Source organism: Medicago truncatula, chromosome 3, assembly GCF_003473485.1.
Source record: "Medicago truncatula cultivar Jemalong A17 chromosome 3, MtrunA17r5.0-ANR, whole genome shotgun sequence".
Taxonomy (NCBI): domain Eukaryota; kingdom Viridiplantae; phylum Streptophyta; class Magnoliopsida; order Fabales; family Fabaceae; genus Medicago; species Medicago truncatula.
The window spans coordinates 4,216,044-4,235,647 of NC_053044.1; the positions used below are offsets into that span (position 1 = coordinate 4,216,044).

The following is a 19,604-nucleotide window of genomic DNA, read 5'->3' on the forward strand; positions in this document are numbered from 1 at the left end:
TTCTTTTTGGTCCTTCTATACTCTGTCACATCACATGTGCAACTTTTAATGATGAAGATAAAATTTGTTGACGGAAATTTTTTTAAGGACTATTGTTTAAAGCAATCTTTTTGAGGATTAAAGCAAAAATGGTATATTGATAGGGAAAAAATAACTTATTTAACCCATTATTTTACATGAAAAAGAAAATGATTGGAGGAAAAATAGAAAAGTATATTCTTGTGGGAGGGGTCCGTATATGAGATGATACCGTATATTATTTGGTTAAATTAGCGAATGAACTCGCTAATGCTACATATTTTTTGGTAGAGTATTGATATTTGAACAACCATTTCAAACAATTTTTTTTTTTTTTCATTGGTAAAAAACAATGTTATAAAAGAAAGAGAAAGAATAAAAGCATAATGTGAATATGAGAGAGAAAGTTGTTAAAGAACTGTCACAAATTGGTTGTTCAAATATCATTTCTCTTTTTTGTACAAAACAACAATAATTAAGGTATGGTAGTTGGTACCTCCGTGACTTTAATAGTGAAGTTATCTATTATTTGTTTAAACATGTATATCCGTTGCATTCCCCATTTTTAAACATGTATTTCTATTCTTGCAAACTGACCAACTTATTGTTGTAGAAGCACTCCTTGCAGCTTCTTTTGAGGTGTTGTTGGAAAAGATTGTTTCTGGTGACTTTGTGGACTTCTTTCGGAGCACCAAACTCGATCTTTCACTCTTGAAAAAGCAGAAGATAACACTGCTGAGTCTTCAAGCTGTACTTCATGATGCTGAGGAGAAACAAATCACCAATCCTGCTGTTAAAGAATGGCTGGATATGCTGCAAGATGCTGTCTATGAAGCTGACAATTTGTTTGACGAAATCAACACTGAGGCATTGCGGTGCAAAGTGAAAGCCGAGTTTAAAAGCAAAAATGCTACTGCTAAGGTGCGGAACATCCTTTCTTCTTGTTTCAAACGCTTTAACGGGGTTATCAATACTAAAATGCAAAAATTATTTGAAAGATTTGAGAAAACAGAAACTTGGATTAAAAGAAGGTATTTCTACCGGTGTTTGGCATGGGACTCCTACAAGTTCTGTAGTAGATGATTCTTCTATTTATGGTAGAGGGTTACATTGTGAGATTTTTTAGCGTTGACAAAAAGATTATAACACTGGGTCGATGACAAGAATATCGTTGCGAATGAGATTGTTATTCAAAATGTAGTATTTCTTTGAAATGCAATGAGCTTGTTATTCATCTGCACTAGTTAACTCTAGAGACACTATACTACCTTTGTTGATAGAAAACCAGTTCAATATAAGTAATTCATTTTGCTCTACACTCCTATAACTTTGTCGTTCTTTATATACCCATTGTGACCATCGCGGTATCTCAATTCATACTGTACATGCAAGATTTGTAGCAAACATTATATAAGATTTGTGCATCCTTGAGCATACATTGCAAAAAATAAATATTACAGTGCATTTGAAAAACATCAAAATCATAATTAGAATCATAGAAAACCAAACAAAGAACCATATAATGCAATGCATAATTGTGAAATATATCAAATGTAACGTATGACGAGAGAACAAAAACCTGTAACAAAGAAATAATATAAATGAAAATGACAGCAATTTCTGAAGATGCAAAACCATTCGACAATTAATTAATAATCCAAGAAATAACATGTAACCTTTCATGGGAAATAATCCTATGCTCAAGTGACATAGCACTACATCTATATTCTAGCATAGAGAACTAGGTGATATTAAACTTTCAACACAGACTTCAGGAATTCGTTTAAAATTAGTAGCCTTGAAAGTACCCCTCCTGGGATTGTAAAGAATCAAATTCAAGTCAAAATCATACTTCAGCAACACTTGATCATCCTCAAAAACATATATTGCCCTGGCATCGACCTTAGGTTTAGAAGGATCTCTCATGTAAGGAATAGTGAACAATTTAGTCCAAGACTCTTTATTTCCATATTCCTTCATAAGCCAAACATCATAGCCAGAAGTCGTCACGCACAAGCAATCCCTCAAAACACCCAAAACCGACAAGTCACCAACATCCACCCCTCCCAAATTAGGAGGTGAAATCTTTTGATAAGACTCCTTTGCCAAATCAAAAGAAACAATAAAGCATGGACATTCCAATGATTCTTCGGAGAACAACCAATTAATTGTGCCACTCACAAATTCCCCCTTCTTAACTGGAACAGGAAGACCTCCAAAAGGATACTCCTGAATGGTTCTCCATATATTAGTACCCAAAGTATGAACCATTACTTGAGTTTTGTTAACAAAACTATAATCCTCATCAAGAAATTGGTAGTCAAGAACAACAACCACCTTGTAATTATCCTTTGAAGAATCATAGCCAAAGCCAAACGTCATGACATTTAGACCAGTCGTGGGCTTTTCAAAAAGGGGCAACTCCTTGAATTTTCTTGTGGAAGGGTTCCAACATATAACTAAGCTTGTATATTCGTTGTCTGCAAGACACACAATGCCGTTGCAAGAGCCAATGAAGCGATAAAACTTGGCATAAGGCCAATCAGATTGTGTGAAGTTAGAGGTTATGTCTGTGAAATCAGAGTCCAGTGGATAAGATGTGAGAATGTACTTTCTTGAGTCATAGGCGTAGTTTCGGAAGTGGAGGTTCCGAGTGGTGGACACACAGAGTTGCTTCTTGACGAATTTGGGATCAGATATTAGAGAATTCCATGACTTGCAAACACATCGGAATCGAAGGATGAACTTTACTGGTAGCCTACATATGATTTCTGGAATGACGTCGGAAGGAAGAGTTGGGAAAGGCAGTAGCTCGTGAAGTGAATAGCAGACAAGATGCAATTTTTTATCATTCCTATCGCTACCAGAATAAGCCATCTCCAATCTTCAATTGTGGCTTTAATCTGAACCCTAATGAATGCAATATATAGGAACGTTTTGTGCTGAACACGCTTTTGTACGATTTCCGTAACAAAACTTCGTAAAGTTTCTGTTTGCTTATCAAGAACGAAAAAATAAATAAAAAAAATTCTATAGGCCCAAAGAAGTTCTTGTTTCATTATTACTTTTTCCACGTGTCTCTCACGCGTACTATTTTTTTTTTTCTTAACATACATTTTATTTGAATTTTATAACCTGAACTAAGTTTAAAGAACTTTCAAATTATATAATCCGAATTTTGTATTGCCCAGATTTAAATAACAGCACCGACGTATAGTATTAAGATGATATAATTGAAAACGACAACAAAAATAAAATAAATTTAAAGAGACAAACATGATACAAATTAAATTCTCCATTTATTAATATATAAAAACTTTCATAGTACATTTACAATAAGATTGAAGCTGGTTACACAAAATTGTTAAACACCTAATGTTAATTTATTAAACATCTAACGTTAAATCCGTGGTGCAAGAAGGTGGAGGGAAAAAGAGGTTGAGGTGAGATTTGTTTATTTTCTAGAATGAATAAGACTTTGATGGTCAACGTAACAGCCAGACAAATCAACCTTACACCCAAACAGAATGTGCAAATTTGCAGATTGGCACCATCACCGTTGATCGTTCATACAATCCCTAAAATATTAGAGTAACCTTTTGGTATGAAAGGTCAACGGTGGAAGCACATTGCAGAAGAAAAGAGAAGGAGAGAATGTCAGAAGATGAAACGAAAAATTGTGAAGAATTGATGGGTATTTATAAATGGGAATTTGTGAAGAATATGAGTACATAGAGTGTAACAATTCACAAATGAGAGTCAAACAATATGTTAAAACTGATCTACCAAAGAAAAACGTGTTCAATGAGTTAGTCTTGCTAAGCAAGTAATCATCCAAACTTTGGACTATTTTGAATTATATAATGTGAACACATCCCAAAAATGTTTGGTTTATATTTGGAACCGGTTCAAGACCTTGTTAAAGTTCATACTTTTTAGGGTGAGGGAAAATTCAGATTATATAAATTTCGAATTGGTCCACAACAGGATTTTTTCGGTGTAAACCACAACAAATTTGGTGTGTTTGTTCTCATATAATGTAAACCACAACAAATTGTTGTCAATACAAACTATGATGTTTGTAAGAGAGCATATGAAGATTTATAGTGAGAAATGGAAAAGGTGTTTTGAATAATTAGAAGCACAAGGACCATTTTGATATTATTAATAAACTAGTAATAGACCCGTGCTTTCACAGGGGTCGCATAACATTGTTGTAATCATATAAAAAATAATTATGTTGTTAATATTGTTAAATATTTAAAGATATAGTCAAATATTTAAAGATATTGTCAAATATTTAAAGATATGCAAAACTCTGTTTAATGTTTGCATCGCACCCATTGCAGATTTTATGCGTTGATATGTAGAAACAAATTTTATGTAAATATTTGATAAAGTTGCTTTGATAAAATTGTGGAAACTCATTAATATTGTCAAAATATAAATTAATATAGTGTTACTTTTATTTTATATGCAAAACATTGTTCAATGTTTGCACTGCACCAGTCGCGGATTTTATTTGCTTATATATTCATAAATAATTTTGTATGTACATATATGTAAAAATCGATATGATAAAATTTTAGAAACTATTGACTATTTTCAAAATATCAACATCAATTAGTGTTTCTATGAAATAACTTTTTACTTTATATGCAAAACATTATTCAATGTTTCCACCGCACTCATTGCAGATTTTATGCGTTTTATCTGCGGAAACAATTTTTTATGTAAATATATGAGAAAGTTTTTTTTTTTTGAAGGAAAATATATGAGAAAGTTGATATGATAAAATTGTGAAAACTCATTAATATTTTCAAAATATAAACATTAATATAGTGTTTCTATTGAATAAATTTTTATTTTATATATGCAAAACATCGTTCAATGTTTACACCGCACCCGCTGTCGATTTTATGTGCTTATATACGCATAAATAAATTTTTATGTACATATATGAAAAAATCAATATGATAAATTTTGATAACTCGACTATTTTTAGAATATCAACATATCGATGTAGTGGTTTTATTAAATAACTTTTGATTTTATATTTATAACAAAGTTAAATATTTGCACTGCATTTGTTGAAATGTTTTTTATGTAATGATATGTGATAGTCGATAATCATATGATAAAATTTTGAAAATTCATGACTATTTTCAAAAAATCAACATCACCTTTTGTTTCTCAAAAGTATCGTTGTATATTTATACCGTGTAACAACTCGATTTGCGCTAGATTTATTTTAATTGCTTTAATATGTGATTTTATATGCTTTTATGTGATTAATTGCCTCTGTGTGTATTTTTGGTTGGATTATTAGAATTCGGTATACGAAGGGTATTTTGGTCATTTTGTGAGTAAGGGTAAATTAGTAATTTGGTGGGGATTATTTTTCAGTATTTAGTGAGAACCATTATTTTACTAAGTTACTAGTGTGGTAAATGGTTGTGAGCCGGTAAGTGACCGTTGTTAGTATTTTATCGTTAAGTGTGTAGAAACATTTTAGAGTTGTGATTGAGTGGGTTAAGCCCACTAAGGCATTAGGGTTAAGCCCATTTGAGAATAGCTATATAAACCTTGTCTTAAGTGATTATTTGTTCATAGTTGTTGAAATTCGTACTCCAATTATGGTGATATGTTTGAATACATGAATTGGTGATAATTGAATTGTTGTTGATGAAATTACATGTTCATAGTATGTGAAAATGATATATTGTGAACTGTGCTCTAAATGTTGAATTGTGCTATGTTCAAATGGAAATTGTTTTCATGTTTGATGTGTTCTTGGGAACCCTTTTTGTTGTTTTGACCTGTAAACAAACTTTAGAAACATATTTAGGCATTGGGAGATCAAAATTGAGAATTTTGGGTGGAAAATGGTTGAAACCCGTAATATTTTTCTACAGAACTGTGATTGTTCCCTTAAGCGAACGCTAAGCTAACAATCACAGTAGGTTCTGTGACTGGGTCGCTTAAGCGAACCGGAAGCGAACAGCAAGCGAACTTTTGTTGTATCTTCTGGAACTTGTTCTCTTAAGCGAACAAGGTGGTCGCTTAAGCGAACTTGCCCAGTTTCAACAACCTTTGATTTTCGTTTCGGGCTTTAGGGGTCAATCTGAGCTTTGTAAAATGCCTCTTTCAACTTGTTTAACCACTGTTTGAACTCCTATACCTACTGGAACATGTTTTACTCATTTGAATTTGGGATTTTCCATTTTTGGTTTGAAACTTGAATTTTGGTAATTTCAGACTTTTATCGAAATGAACTTTTGTGAACTAAATAGGATTACAAGTCGGGCCTACAGTCCATATAGACTTAGACAAGACTTGTAATGTGGGTTGGATGTCTTAATCATGTCAAACTTGATATTTCGGGTGGGAATGTGGAAAATGTGAACTTGGGTTTTCTCATACGAACTTAAGCTATACTTTGAACTAATATCTAATAGTTTGTAAGTGGCTTAAGCTTATGACTACATGATTGATTAAGGTTGATTTGTGAGTTTTCAAACTTGAATAAGTTATCTTATTTTGAAAATTATCAATGTTGGCCTTTTGCCACTTGATACTGATTTTGCCGAAAATGATTCTTTAAGGCCAATAACGTTACATTGTTTGTGATTAGTTGTATATGTTTGAATGAAGATATGTGAGTAATGGTAAGTGTTAGAGGTGACGTTTATCACACGGTGTTGTATTTTCCATTTTACTTGGATGGTGATATATTGTGTAAAGTTGATGAACTATAGAATATAGTTGAAGTTGATTAATGAATATATGTTGATGAATTGTGATATTTTGGTGATGACTCTTAATTGAATAATGACATGTTGATTGTGTGGATGTAAATGTTTTATAATACAATTGTTGTTGAAGTTGAACAATGTAATTGGAGGTGTTCTTTTACATTGTGTTGGCATATGTATATGTCGAGTAGTTTGCATTATTGGGTCTTTGCTTATGTCCATGCATCATCGTCATATCGAGTCATATGAGAAATTTAAAAGGAGGTGTACTTTTACATAGTTGCGCGTAAGAGGAGGTGTACTCTTACATAAGATGTGTGGTTGGCATCTTGTTGTTGCTGGTACCACATGCATGTATGTGTTGGAATTAGGCGCATAGCATATTGTCATGAGTCGTAATTGTTGCATGTGAATGATAATTGTTGAAGATTGTGAATGATAATTGTTGATGATAAGTGTGCTTGGTGAGTACTTAATCGTGATATTTGGGACTGTTATATGAATTTGTATATTGAATTAACTATTTATGTGAAGTACTCGGAATTTGACTTAATTCATATATGCTCAAATTTATTTTATTAATTATGATTCTTGTAAAGCTTACCCCCAGTGGTTTTGACCGCCTACCTGTCTATATGGATGGGTAGACGAAGTGCAGGGTTAGTTGCTTTGGTGAGTTGCTTGGTGGTTGCTTAGATAGCGGGAGCTATCTCCGTTATCGTGTCAGTAGAGTCTAGGATAGACTCTGATCTAGGTGTCTATTTATGATTATTCTAGATTATCTGTTGTGGACCTATTATGTTTTGGAGATTTACCCAATTGTCGGGATTTCGGAGAATTTTGATGATAATGTATTTTGATATCATGACATGTATACTTTTGAATTTTATGGTTTATATCCGCTGCAATTGTTGAGAATTTTTTTATACATGCATGTTGTTTTGGATTTTGTTGATGACGTGGCGTCTATTTCTTGAATATTTATAATAGAATTTATGTGCTTATATCTCCAAAATCAAATGGAAAGATTGTCGTCCATAATTATCATGATAATATATTGGCTTTTAAAAAGGACGATTATGAAATTTTGTTGGATTTAGATTTTTATATATTGGCTTCCAAAGACTTATTAATTTTGCATCCGAAAAACAAATAAATTTCTTATATCCATCTATCCGTGGAAGTGCAAATAAGTTACAATTTTTTTTGTAGAGAAAAAATTGGCTACACCTTTTTGTTTTTAATAAAAAAAACAAATAATTTTTTAAAAGTTTTTTTTTTAACAAAACAAAATGGAATTATATTAATACAACATAAGAAATTTCTAAGCACAAGGTGTGCCTAAGAAACCACTATAAGATACAACCAAAATAAGAGTTCAAAATAATTTTTTAAAAGTATTTAAAAGACTTATTAATTTTGCATCCAAAAAAACGAATATGCGTGAAAATTTGTTATATCCGTGGATAATTTCATAGTATTTGTTAGACTTGTGATGATCATTATCCGTATTTTTTTTAAAAATTAATTAATTTCATGGTTATCCATGAAAATTTGTTGCAGTTGTGAGGACCATTATCCATAATTAATTTTTTAAAATAAAAACAATTAAATTAAATTTTACAAAATGACCATTATTATGCACATAAAATAAAAACTTAAGAAGATCATGAGTTTTAAAGAGGACAATTATGAAATTTTATTGTACTTCAACTTTTATATATTGTTTGTAGATTTTAACGAAATTTGGGTGTAAAAAAAAAAAATAGTTTTGGGTGTAAATAGAAAAGGAAAACGTAACTACTAACTACTACAACAACGGAGCAGTAGGGTTTTGCCCACTCTCGGGTATCAAATGGAAAGATAGTCGTCCGTAATTATCATGATAATATATTGGCTTTTAAAAAGGACGATTATGAAATTTTGTTGGATTTAGATTTTTATATATTGGCTTCCAAAGTCTTATTAATTTTGCATCCAAAAAAACAAATAAATTTCTTATATCCATCTATCCTTGGAAGTGAAAATAAGTTACAATTTTTTTGTAGAGAAAAAATTGGCTACACCTTTTTGTTTTTAATAAAAAAAACAAATAATTTTTTAAAAGTATTTAAAAGACTTATTAATTTTGCATCCGAAAAAACGAATATGCGTGAAATTTTGTTATATCCGTGGATAATTCCATAGTATTTGTTAGTCTTGTGATGATCATTATCCGTAATTTTTTAACAAATTAATTAATTTCATAATTTGTTATTGTGATGACCATTATCCATAATTAATTTTTAAAAATAAAAACAATTAAATTAAATGACCATTATTATGCACATAAAATAAAAAATCAAGGAGACCATGAGTTTTAAAGAGGACAATTATGAAATTATGTTGTACTTCAACTTTTATATATTGTTTGTAGATTTTAACTAAATTTGGGTGTAAAAAAAAATAGTTTTGGGTGTAAATAGAAAAGGAAAACGTAACTACTAACTACTACAACAACGGAGCAGTAGGGTTTTGCCCACTCTCGGGTATCAAAACTTTGCCGCAGCACAATTGTTTCTAGCTTCTGAAACAATGAAAACACATAATATCGATGAAAATGAAGACAGAATCAGTGATTTACCGAATTGTGTGTTACTTCTCATACTGTCGATTTTGAACACCAAAGAGGCCGTTCAAACCTGCGTTTTGTCCACGAGATGGAAGAATCTCTGGAAGTATATTCCTGTTCTTTCAATAAGTTCTTGCCACTTCGAGACTCGGATGGGTTTCACCATATTCGTGTATCAATTTTTGTATCTACGTGATAACAAAACCGCACTGCACACTCTCGATCTTCACCGCGATGGTGTCATCTGGCCTGGCTACCTCAACTGGGTTATAAAATACGCATTTGACCACGGTGTCCAGCTATTAGATGTAGATTCGACCTTTTATTATCAACACTATCCACTTCCCTACGTTTCATGTCACACTTTAACATCTCTTACCCTTTGTACAAACAATCAATTTGGTCATCCTTCATCATTATTCCCAACTTCTCTGAATTTGCCTGCATTAACCAGCTTGTGTCTAAAATACTTTGCCTTTCATGGTAGTGGTGATGATGACCGTGCTGAGCCCTTTTCGTCATTTAACAGCTTGAAAAGTTTGATCATTCACTGTTGTGTTCAAGAACAAAACCTGTTCATATCAAGTGACACACTTGTTTATTTAAGAATCAATACATTTGTTACTCACCAATGTTGGAAAATCGAGTTATCTACTCCAAGTCTCCGTAGCTTTGATTTTAAGGGTAATCCTATTCAGAAACTCAGTGGGAACAATAACAATCTCTCTTCTATCAAACATGTAAAAATTGATGTAGCAGTCCCGTCATATATCGAAAAATATCCCTTGGTTCTTTTCAACTGGCTAGTTGAGCTTTCTCGTATCGAATCATTGACAGTCTCTTCATCTATTCTTGAGGTACTTCAGTGACTATTGGTTTAGGAAAAACATAGATTTTCATTTTCACTTTTCATTACAATATTTTCTTTCATTATGCTTGCTTTTTTTATTTAGTTTTCTTTTTAAAACATGACTTGCCTTAAACTGATCATGATTCACCCTCCCTCGTTGCATAGACTCTTTGCTCAGTTCCTGGTTTATGGAAGGTTGATTTCCCTTACTTACAAAACTTGAAATTGCTGAAAATAATAACATACCGACCTTCAGCGATACCTGAGAGAATAGTCGACTTTTTGCTGCAAAAGTCACCCTTAGCAAAGGCTGAGATCATAGACTTGACAAGGTAAATATGCATTAAACTTTTCAGAACTTTTTTTCATTCTGATTTGGCCTTTTTGTTTTATTTCCCTTGGTCTCTCTTGTTATGAAATGTCTGTAGATACATTACAACTCTCTCTGATGCTCGTATAGTAAGGATTGAATGGATGATAATGTTGGTTTGAAACATAATCTTTATTTTTATTGCGATAATGGTTTCAATCAAGAGAATTGACCGAGTAGTGTAACATTGTAATATGATTAATACTCCTACCATGTTTGTTAAATTTTTATGATTATGTTTGCTGTCAGGTTTGTGTCAAGATTGCAAGTAGTTTTGTTTTATTTGATTCATTTTTCTTGTTGTACCCGGTATAAGTTTGATAGAATGTTGATTACATGTCGAAATCCTTTGGATTTCTTTATTTCTTAATTCTGTTTCATAAAATGTTAATTAACAGTCTCACTAATTTCACGCTTTCACTTTCGGTCTGATTTCATGCTTTCACTTTCGGTCTGATTTGCAACATATATTGCATCTAAATTTGGGTTTTGCAGACATGGTCAGGTGAAGGATACTATCTAGAGAATTATGAGGTGCATTAGTTTTTCCAAGAGATCGGAGTAAGTGTCAACAATTTTGCCAAGAGAAATCTTTCCCTAGCTATAGATAGAATGTTTAAGATTTATTTGTTTTCCTGCAACTTACCGAAATATCGTTTCTATTTTGTTTCATTTTCTATATTTCAACATTTCTTCGTCACGTGTTTGATTTTTCCATGTTTAATTTGGAGACCATGGTATCATGTAGATTACATCGTCTGCTATATCCAACTATTTCGTATAAACTGATGTCTGTCACTTACAATTTTCTTGTAAATTATGTCTGTCGTGTTACTTTCGAATTTATTTTGTCCTTTCTCTTTTTTGTTTCATAAGATGAGATATTTCTGTTGCTATTTAATGTGACTTAACTGTACATATAACATGGCGGCAACTAAGTTTGCAAGATCACTGGTATTCACCAAATTCTGGGTTTTGATGAAGGTGCTTCTATTGCAATTATAGAAAAAACTATTTTATATTAAATATAGATAAAGTTTAGGAAGCCCATTGGTGATGCTACCTTTATTAATAGTTCGGTTCAATAAGTGATGTTTCACAATTTTTCTATCACATTCAAATGTTGGCAAGACTCAAGAGTTTAGTTGATCATAACACCATATTTTTATTGGTTTATGTTGGTTATGACTCATGGTTTAATGATAAGTGCGCAGGTGGCTCGAGTTGAGCCGCTCTGATAAACTGTACTTTGTAAAACTTAAGTTTAGCTAGATTGAGACCCACGCTTTGGGCGGTTGCATTTTTTATTTGCATTGAAAAAAATTGATATAACCAAATTTTATTATATTTGTAATTAATCTCTTTCAGTATAAAAAGACTGATGTGAAAAAAATAGTACAAAAATGCTTGATGAATTTCATTTTAGCTACTATCAAGTCCTGCATGTAACGCAGATTATTAGCACGGTATAATTTTGTACTTTTTTTTTTCTTCTCACTTTTCCCCATTTGCGTCTGAAATAGTTAACTTTAATTTGGTTGAATATATGTATGGTAGTTAATCTCTTTTCACTCTTCTATTTAAGAGATGAAACCAAAAAAAAAAAAGTGAAAAGAGTGAAAGCTCATCAAAGTAACTTGAGTCCGGATAGGTGGACATCCATAGCCGGCAATCCACCTTATACACCCTCTAGCTGGCATGGTAATTTTGATATTTCAACACTTAATTGAGGGCAGTTTTGTCAAAACACATCAATTGTGTAGGAAAAAAAACTCAAATAAAATCAACACGTTTTCTGTTCCTCTCCCCCTCACCGTCCCTCTCTTCTCCACCAATACTGTCCGCTGCTCCTTCCTCCTCTTTTTCAGGTTTCTGTTGCATCGAAATCTGAGAGAAACAAAAAGAAAATATTTTTTGCTACCATCATGAAAAAGGAATCTGAATCCTTAAAAGGGTATCTTAGTATTCCATCAAAGATTCTAAGAATCAAAACAAAAACAAAAACAAAACAAAAAAATGTTCAAAGATTCTAAGCATCTTATTTTTTTAGTCCTTTATTCTGATGTTATTAATAAGAAAAGAGAGAAGCATGAAAGAAAAAGAAAATTACTAGAAAAGAAAGAAGAACACGAAGAAGGAGTTGATAGGATATACAAGAAGAGAAAAGAGTGAAAGAAAGTGAAAGCAGAAATCATATAGTGTGTGTGGCTATGGTGAGAGAGAGAGCTGCAGGGATGAATGTGAGAGAGGATGAGACTCTGAGTCTGCGTTAGAGGAAGAGAGGTGGGGGAGGGTGGATCGGTGGTTGTTGCCGGAGCTACGAGAAGGATGATGACGGTGGTGAAACCTTGAGTTAAACAGTTCCGAAAGAAAGAGACGGAAGAGAGACATAAAAGCTGTGTTTTTTTTATGTGTGGGGGGGCCTTCTTCTTTCTTCAAGATCTGATAATTTTTATTCTTTTGTTTTATTATTTTTCAATAGTTTTTTTTCAACAGTTATTCTTTTCCCAAGTAACTGTCATGGGATTGTGGCCTGTCATTCAAGCTTTTCAAAACTTTAAGAATATCTTCTACAGTCTTCAAATTGCTTTAATAATGTCTTGTAATTTTAATTTCAAAGTATTTTACATTTTCAGTCAATTTTTCTGTTCAAAACATTGTCTTTAAATTTATTTACTTATATGCAAGGCAGATGTTTCTCCCAAACTTTTTTTTCTTCCCTAATCTATGTTTTTTCTTCTTCTATACCATACCTATCAAAAGCTATTTTTGTTTCTCTTATTTTATTCCCTCTCCTTAAATTTTTATGTTGTAGTTGAAAATGGTTTAGTCCAGACATATTTTTCTAATCTTGCTTTTTATTTTATTTTATTTGGCTAAACATACTTGTGTCTCAGTCGAACTCCAACTCTCTAAGTCAAACTCTCTTAAAATAGTTACCAGTTGTGTGAAACAAACGTTGTTTACACTCCTTCTAAACATACATATTGATCAGATATATAACAACAAAGAAACAAAGTGAAACCTTACCTCATGAAAACCAACGATGGAAGTGAAACCTTACACTCCTTCTAAACATATTTAATATATTTGGATGAACTTGACCGTGGGTTGAGATGGAATGAAGTTTGAATATCAAGCTTCTTGAAACGAAAAGGAAATTGGAAGAAATAGAGTGGCTGCAGCTACTGTTATGCTTTTTGTTCTTTTTCATGTTTTTTATGGCATGGTGTTGTCAAAAATTAAAACATTACACTTCTAATATTAAAATGGATCTGTTGAAATAAATTTTTTATAAAAAGAAACTGAATTAGCTTCAAATAATTCAGAAAAAAAAAGAAATATGTCTACTACCAAAAAAAAAAAAAAAAGAAATATGTCTCTACTAAAAGACTTCAAAATTTGTACCCAAAAAATACAACACTTCAAATTATACTAGGTAGTTTTTTTTTTACAAACATTATACTAAGTAGTTGTTACCATTGGTAATTTAACTTTTTATAGGTACAGACACCCACACGCACGCACTTCTATTTGACATATCCATATTCATATGTATTTCCTCATTGAGATAACAACAAAATGGGACGGGAATGAGGATTACATTCTACTCCATGTCCCTGTCTCCATTCCCCACCTAACCAACCCCGAATCTAACCAGCTACAATATACTACACATGATAAGCAAAGACACATGCGACAAATAAATGGCTATCAAATTTGATTGGATCCCCACAAAACACACACAATATACCACTAAGATCAATGATAACCATATTTCTAGGAGCAAATTCTTTGAGCATTTGTCAAGAGAAGATAATTACTTTAAAAGAGACCCAATTTTTCCAAACCTTAGCAAGAAGTTAGACCTCTTCCTCGTGTCTTGCTCTCTCCACGTAGAAAGCAGCTAATAGAATCGTGTATGTTGAATTAACTCACTAGACCCCTTCATTTCATACTTCGATGACAAAACCCCATCATGAAGAGACTCAATCATCCAACATCAACCTTATAGTGCACAAGATCTTCTACTTATATATAATATACTATTCTCTCTCTATTTATATATATATATATATATATATATATATATATATATATATATATATATATATAGACCCACACACACCTCTCTTTCTTACTTGATATAGTGAGAAGAAATTTTTAATGTTTATCGGTATCCTCCTCCAGCAATAAAAAATGTTCAAATTGAACCTATATTGTGAGAAGCAATAAAAATATAAGCACTAATTAACCTAATAAATTTTGGCTAAAACATAAGTTTGATGTTTAATTATTTTTATATATAAATAACGTTACATATATCTTGGTACATTGTATATTTCTTTATATTTGTTATAGTTGGTTTTGTACTTTAGAAAATCAACTTAAAAAATGGTTATAAATCACACAAATCACAATTCATATTAACTATTGTTCACCAAATTACATATTAGTGGTGTATGTCAAAATATCAGTCATCATTGAGTAATATGAGTTAAACTATTGTTAAGAGTCCCACATCGGATATGACATGGCCAGACAGCGTGTTTATAAGTGGGGGCAATCCTCACCTCAAAAGCCGGTTTTGTGGGGTTGTGTTAGGCCCAACCACGATTTCTAAGATGGTATCAGAGTCTCTCCAAGATTCATTGGGCCACCTGCTATCAGGTTTCCGCTATCGGGCCACCCACCGTTTATGTCGACGAACCAAGCCCAATAGTGCTGGTCGTGAGAGGGTGTGTTAAGAGTCCCACATCGCATAGGACAAGGCCTGACAATGTGTTTATAAGTGGGGACAATCCTCACCTCAAAAGCCGGTTTTTTAGGGTTGTGTTAGGCCCAACCACGATTTCTAAGAACTACATGTTCGTGAAATTCCTTGAAGTTTTCTTTCGCGACATATAACAGTACTCTTTTTCTCAACAAGGCGATTCAAGGTCAGTGGCATCTCCTGGCTGGAAAAATCAAATTAAAGTAAAAAGTTTGCATCATGCTACGACTGATATGACCTATCCGCATATAACAAATGAACAGAACGGGTCTGCTGAAAACAGTACCGAGCAAAATTGTTAGCTTTAATAATTTAAAAAGTTGTATTGGTCGCTGCTATTAGTCAATTATACAATTAAGGGTGGGCATGGTTCGGTTAACCATCAAAACCGAACCGAACTGAACCGAGCCAAATTGATGAAATGGTTCGGAAAAAGTTTATTCAAAACATCTTATTTTATGCAAAACAACTTATTTTAAAATACAGCTTATTCAAAACAATTTATTTTAAAACAACTTATTTTTATGAAAAACATCATATTTTAAAAAAGAACTTATTAAAAACACCTCATTCAAAAGAGCATATTTTAAAAACCAGCTTATTCAAAACAGGTTATTTTATGCATAGAATAAGCTCTTTTAAAATAAGTTGTTTTGTATAAGCTTTTGTTTAAATAAGTTGTTTTGCATAAATTAAAATGTTTTTATAAAAAAACTGTTTTTAAAATAAGCTGTTTTGAACAAATTGGTTTTTAAAATAAGTTGTTTTGCATAAAATAAGTTGTTTTGAATAAGCTGTTTTTAAAATAAGTTGTTTTGAATAAGCTGTTTTTTTTTAAAATAAGCTATTTTGCATAAAATAAGCTGTTTCGAATAAGTTAGTTTGCATAAAATAAGCTGTTTTTATAATATATGTTGTTTTGAATAAATTTTTTTTTTAATTTTAAAATAAGCTGTTTTCATGAAACAAGTTGTTTTGAATAAGCTGTTTTTTAAAATAACTTGTTTTGCATAAAATAAGTTGTCTTGAATAAGCTGTTTTTTAAAATAAGCTGTTTTTAAAATAGATATGGTTAATGGTTCAGTTTGATTCGGTTCGGATAATTGTGGTTACTAACAGTTCAGTTCGGTTAGCGAATTGTTATCAAAATAATGGTTCCGTTCGAGAATTAGTTAAATGATTCAGTTAACTTTGATACAGTTCGGTTCGGTTAACTGGTTCAAATTGAATTTTGGTTATTTTTGCCCACTCTATATACAATAGTGAACTTTTTGTATAATATCAGTTGCATTTTTAAAGGATAGCTGTTATTTGTCAGTTAGTACCGACGGGAATTCTACATGCTAAGCATAGCTGCATGCAACATTCTTTCCCAACGTTAAAGGCATCTTTGAACTTTTTGTATAATATCTGTTGAAATTGGTTCTCTAAATCAAGAATGACAATACAAATATTTATACTTGTATGTGGAAAAAACGAAATGAAGTATACTCAATTAGTTTTTCCATTAAGATTTGAAACTGATTTTTTGTCTATCACTTGAATGATTTGAAACCGATTTCACACAATTACTCAGGAATTTTATGGGATCGAATCTAAGCAAAATTCCTGAGAATGTTTGCTACCCCGATTTTTTTTTGTCTTTCCTCAATGAAACGGAGTAAAAAGAATAGGGTCAAAATAAAATCCCATCCGAACACAACAAGACCGCAAAAAACATACAAAAGAATTAATACTACAGTGATCCACCACAGTCCATATAACAGAAAAAGGAAGAAAAATCACCAACACCTTCCAGGGAACACAAAAGCAACAGAACACAAAAGCAACAGAACACAGCAGCAACAAGAAGTTTGATACACATGGTTGTAATCTGTGTTTGATGTACCCTGTTAATAAATGTTCCATCTTCATGCCACTTTTGTAGAATAAATATTACAACTACTCTTTTCAATTAGTTAGATCTAATTATTAGCAAGTTGTTTGGGTATTATAATAAGTTCCCAGTTCCCACCACAGATTTACGGTTAACAAAATGCAATGAGCTTGTTATTCAACAATACAAAAACAGAAAAGTAAGCAAATCTAGCAAATTAAAAATGATTGATAGAAAAGAGCATGTAACCTTTCTGGGAAATAATCCTATGCTCAAGTGACAGCACTACATCTACATCCTATAGAGAACTAGGTGATATTAAACTTTCAATACATACTTCAGGAATTAGTTTAAAATTAGTAGCCTTCAAAGTGCCGCTCCTGGGGTTGTAAAGGACCAAATTCAAGTCAGAATCATACAACTCCAGCAACACTTGATCATCCTCAAAAACATATATTGCCTTGGCAAAAGCCTTAAATTTAGAAGGATGTCTCTTGTAAGAGATAGTGAACAATTTAGTCCAAGACTCTTTATTTCCATATTCCTTCATAAGCCAAACATCATAACCAGAAGTGGTCACGCACAAGCAATCCCTCAAAACACCCAAAGCCGACAAGTCACACACATCCACCCCTCCCAAATTAGGAGGTGAAATCTTTTGATAAGACTCCTTTGCCAAATCAAATGAAACAATAAAGCATGGATATTCCCAGAACTGCTCTTTAGAGAACAACCAATTAATCGTACCACTCACAAATTCCCCCTTCATGGGAACAATAAGACCGCCAAAATGATAGTCCTGAATGGTTCTCCAAATATTAGTACCCAAAGTATGAACCTTTACTTGAGTTTTGTTAAAAAAACTATCATCCTCATCAAGAACTAGGTATTCAAGAACAACAACCACCTTGTAATTATCCTTTGAAGAATCATAGCCAAAGCCAAACGTCATGACATTTACACCAGTCATGGGCTTTTCAAAAAGGGGCAACTCCTTGAATTTTCTTGTTGAAGGGTTCCAACATATAACTAAGCTTGTATATTCGTTGTCTGCAATACACACAATGCCGTTGCAAGAACCAATGAAGCGATAAAACTTGGCATAAGGCCAATCAGATTGTGTGAAGTTAGAGTTTATGTCTGTGAAATCAGAGTCGAGTGGGTAAGATGTGAGAATGTACTTTCTTGAGTCATAGGCATAGTTTAGGAAGTGGAGGTTCCGAGTGGTGGACACACAGAGTTGCTTCTTGACGAATTTGGGATCAGATATTAGAGAATTCCATGACTTGCAAACACATTGGAATCGGAGGATGAACTTTACCGGTAGCCTACATATGATTTCTAGAATGACGTCGGAAGGAAGAGTTGGGAGAGGCGGTAGCTCGTGAAGTGAATCGCAGACACGATGCCATTTTTTATCATGCCTATCGCTATCAGAATAAGCCATCTCCAATCTTCAATTGTGGCTTTAATCTGAACCCTAATGAATGCAATATATAGTAACGTTTTGTGCTGAACACGCTTTTGTACGATTTCCGTAACAAAACTTCGTAAAGTTTCTGTTTGCTTATCAAGAACGAAAAAATAAATAAAAAAAATTCTATAGGCCCGAAGAAGTTTTTGTTTCATTATTACTTTTTCCACATGTCTCTCACGCGTACTATTTTTTTTTTTCTCAACATACATTTTATTCGAATTCTATAACCTAACCAAGTTTAAAGAACTTTCAAATTATATAATCCGAATTTTGTATTGCCCAGATTTAAATAGCAGCACCGACGTATAGTATTAAGATGATATAATTGAAAACGACAACAAAAATAAAATAAATTTAAAGAGACAAAACATGATACAAATTAAATTTTCCATTTATTGATATATAAAACTTTCATAGTACATTTACAATAAGATTGAAGCTTGTTACACAAAATTGTTAAACACCTAATGTTAATTTATTAAACATCTAACGTTAAATCCGTGGTGCAAGAAGGTGGGGAAAAAGAGGTTGAGGTAAGATTTGATTATTTTCTAGAGTGAATGAGACTTTGATGGTCAACGTATCACCTAGATAAATCAACCTTACACCCAAACAGAATGTGCAAATTTGCAGATTGGCACCATCACCGTTGATCGTTCATACAATCTCTAAAATATTAGAGTAACTTTTTGGTCTGAAAGGTCAACGGTGGAAGCACATTGCAGAAGAAAAGAGAAGGATAGATATAATGTCAGAAGATGAAACGAAAAATTGTGAAGAGTTGATGGGTATTTATAAAGGGGAATTTGTGAAGAATATGAGTGCATAGAGTGTAACAAGTCATAAATGAGAGTCAAAAAATATGTTAAAACT

General features: G+C 32.3%; 3 protein-coding genes across 3 annotated transcripts; 1 reads left to right on the forward strand and 2 right to left on the reverse strand.

Moving 5' to 3' along the window:
• Positions 1–1,746: 1,746 nt before the first annotated feature.
• Positions 1,747–2,895, reverse strand: LOC11419741 (F-box/kelch-repeat protein At3g23880). The gene has a single exon (XM_003598459.1). It carries the CDS (start codon positions 2,893–2,895, stop codon positions 1,747–1,749), a length of 1,149 nt encoding a protein of 382 aa, XP_003598507.1.
• Positions 2,896–9,347: 6,452 nt separating this feature from the next.
• Positions 9,348–10,253, forward strand: LOC11424871 (F-box protein At1g60400). Its single transcript, XM_024778622.1, has one exon. The coding sequence runs from the start codon at positions 9,348–9,350 to the stop codon at positions 10,251–10,253; it is 906 nt and encodes a 301-aa protein (XP_024634390.1).
• A 7,299-nt stretch (positions 10,254–17,552) lies between these two features.
• On the reverse strand, positions 17,553–18,701 carry LOC11425099 (F-box/kelch-repeat protein At3g23880). Its single transcript, XM_003598462.1, has one exon. The coding sequence runs from the start codon at positions 18,699–18,701 to the stop codon at positions 17,553–17,555; it is 1,149 nt and encodes a 382-aa protein (XP_003598510.1).
• Positions 18,702–19,604: the final 903 nt, after the last annotated feature.

What these genes read in the sequence shown, in the direction of transcription:
- LOC11419741 (XM_003598459.1), bottom strand. Translation starts at nt 2,895, where the DNA reads ATGGCTTATTCTGGTAGCGATAGGAATGATAAAAAATTGCATCTTGTC.
- LOC11424871 (XM_024778622.1), top strand. Translation starts at nt 9,348, where the DNA reads ATGAAAACACATAATATCGATGAAAATGAAGACAGAATCAGTGATTTA.
- LOC11425099 (XM_003598462.1), bottom strand. Translation starts at nt 18,701, where the DNA reads ATGGCTTATTCTGATAGCGATAGGCATGATAAAAAATGGCATCGTGTC.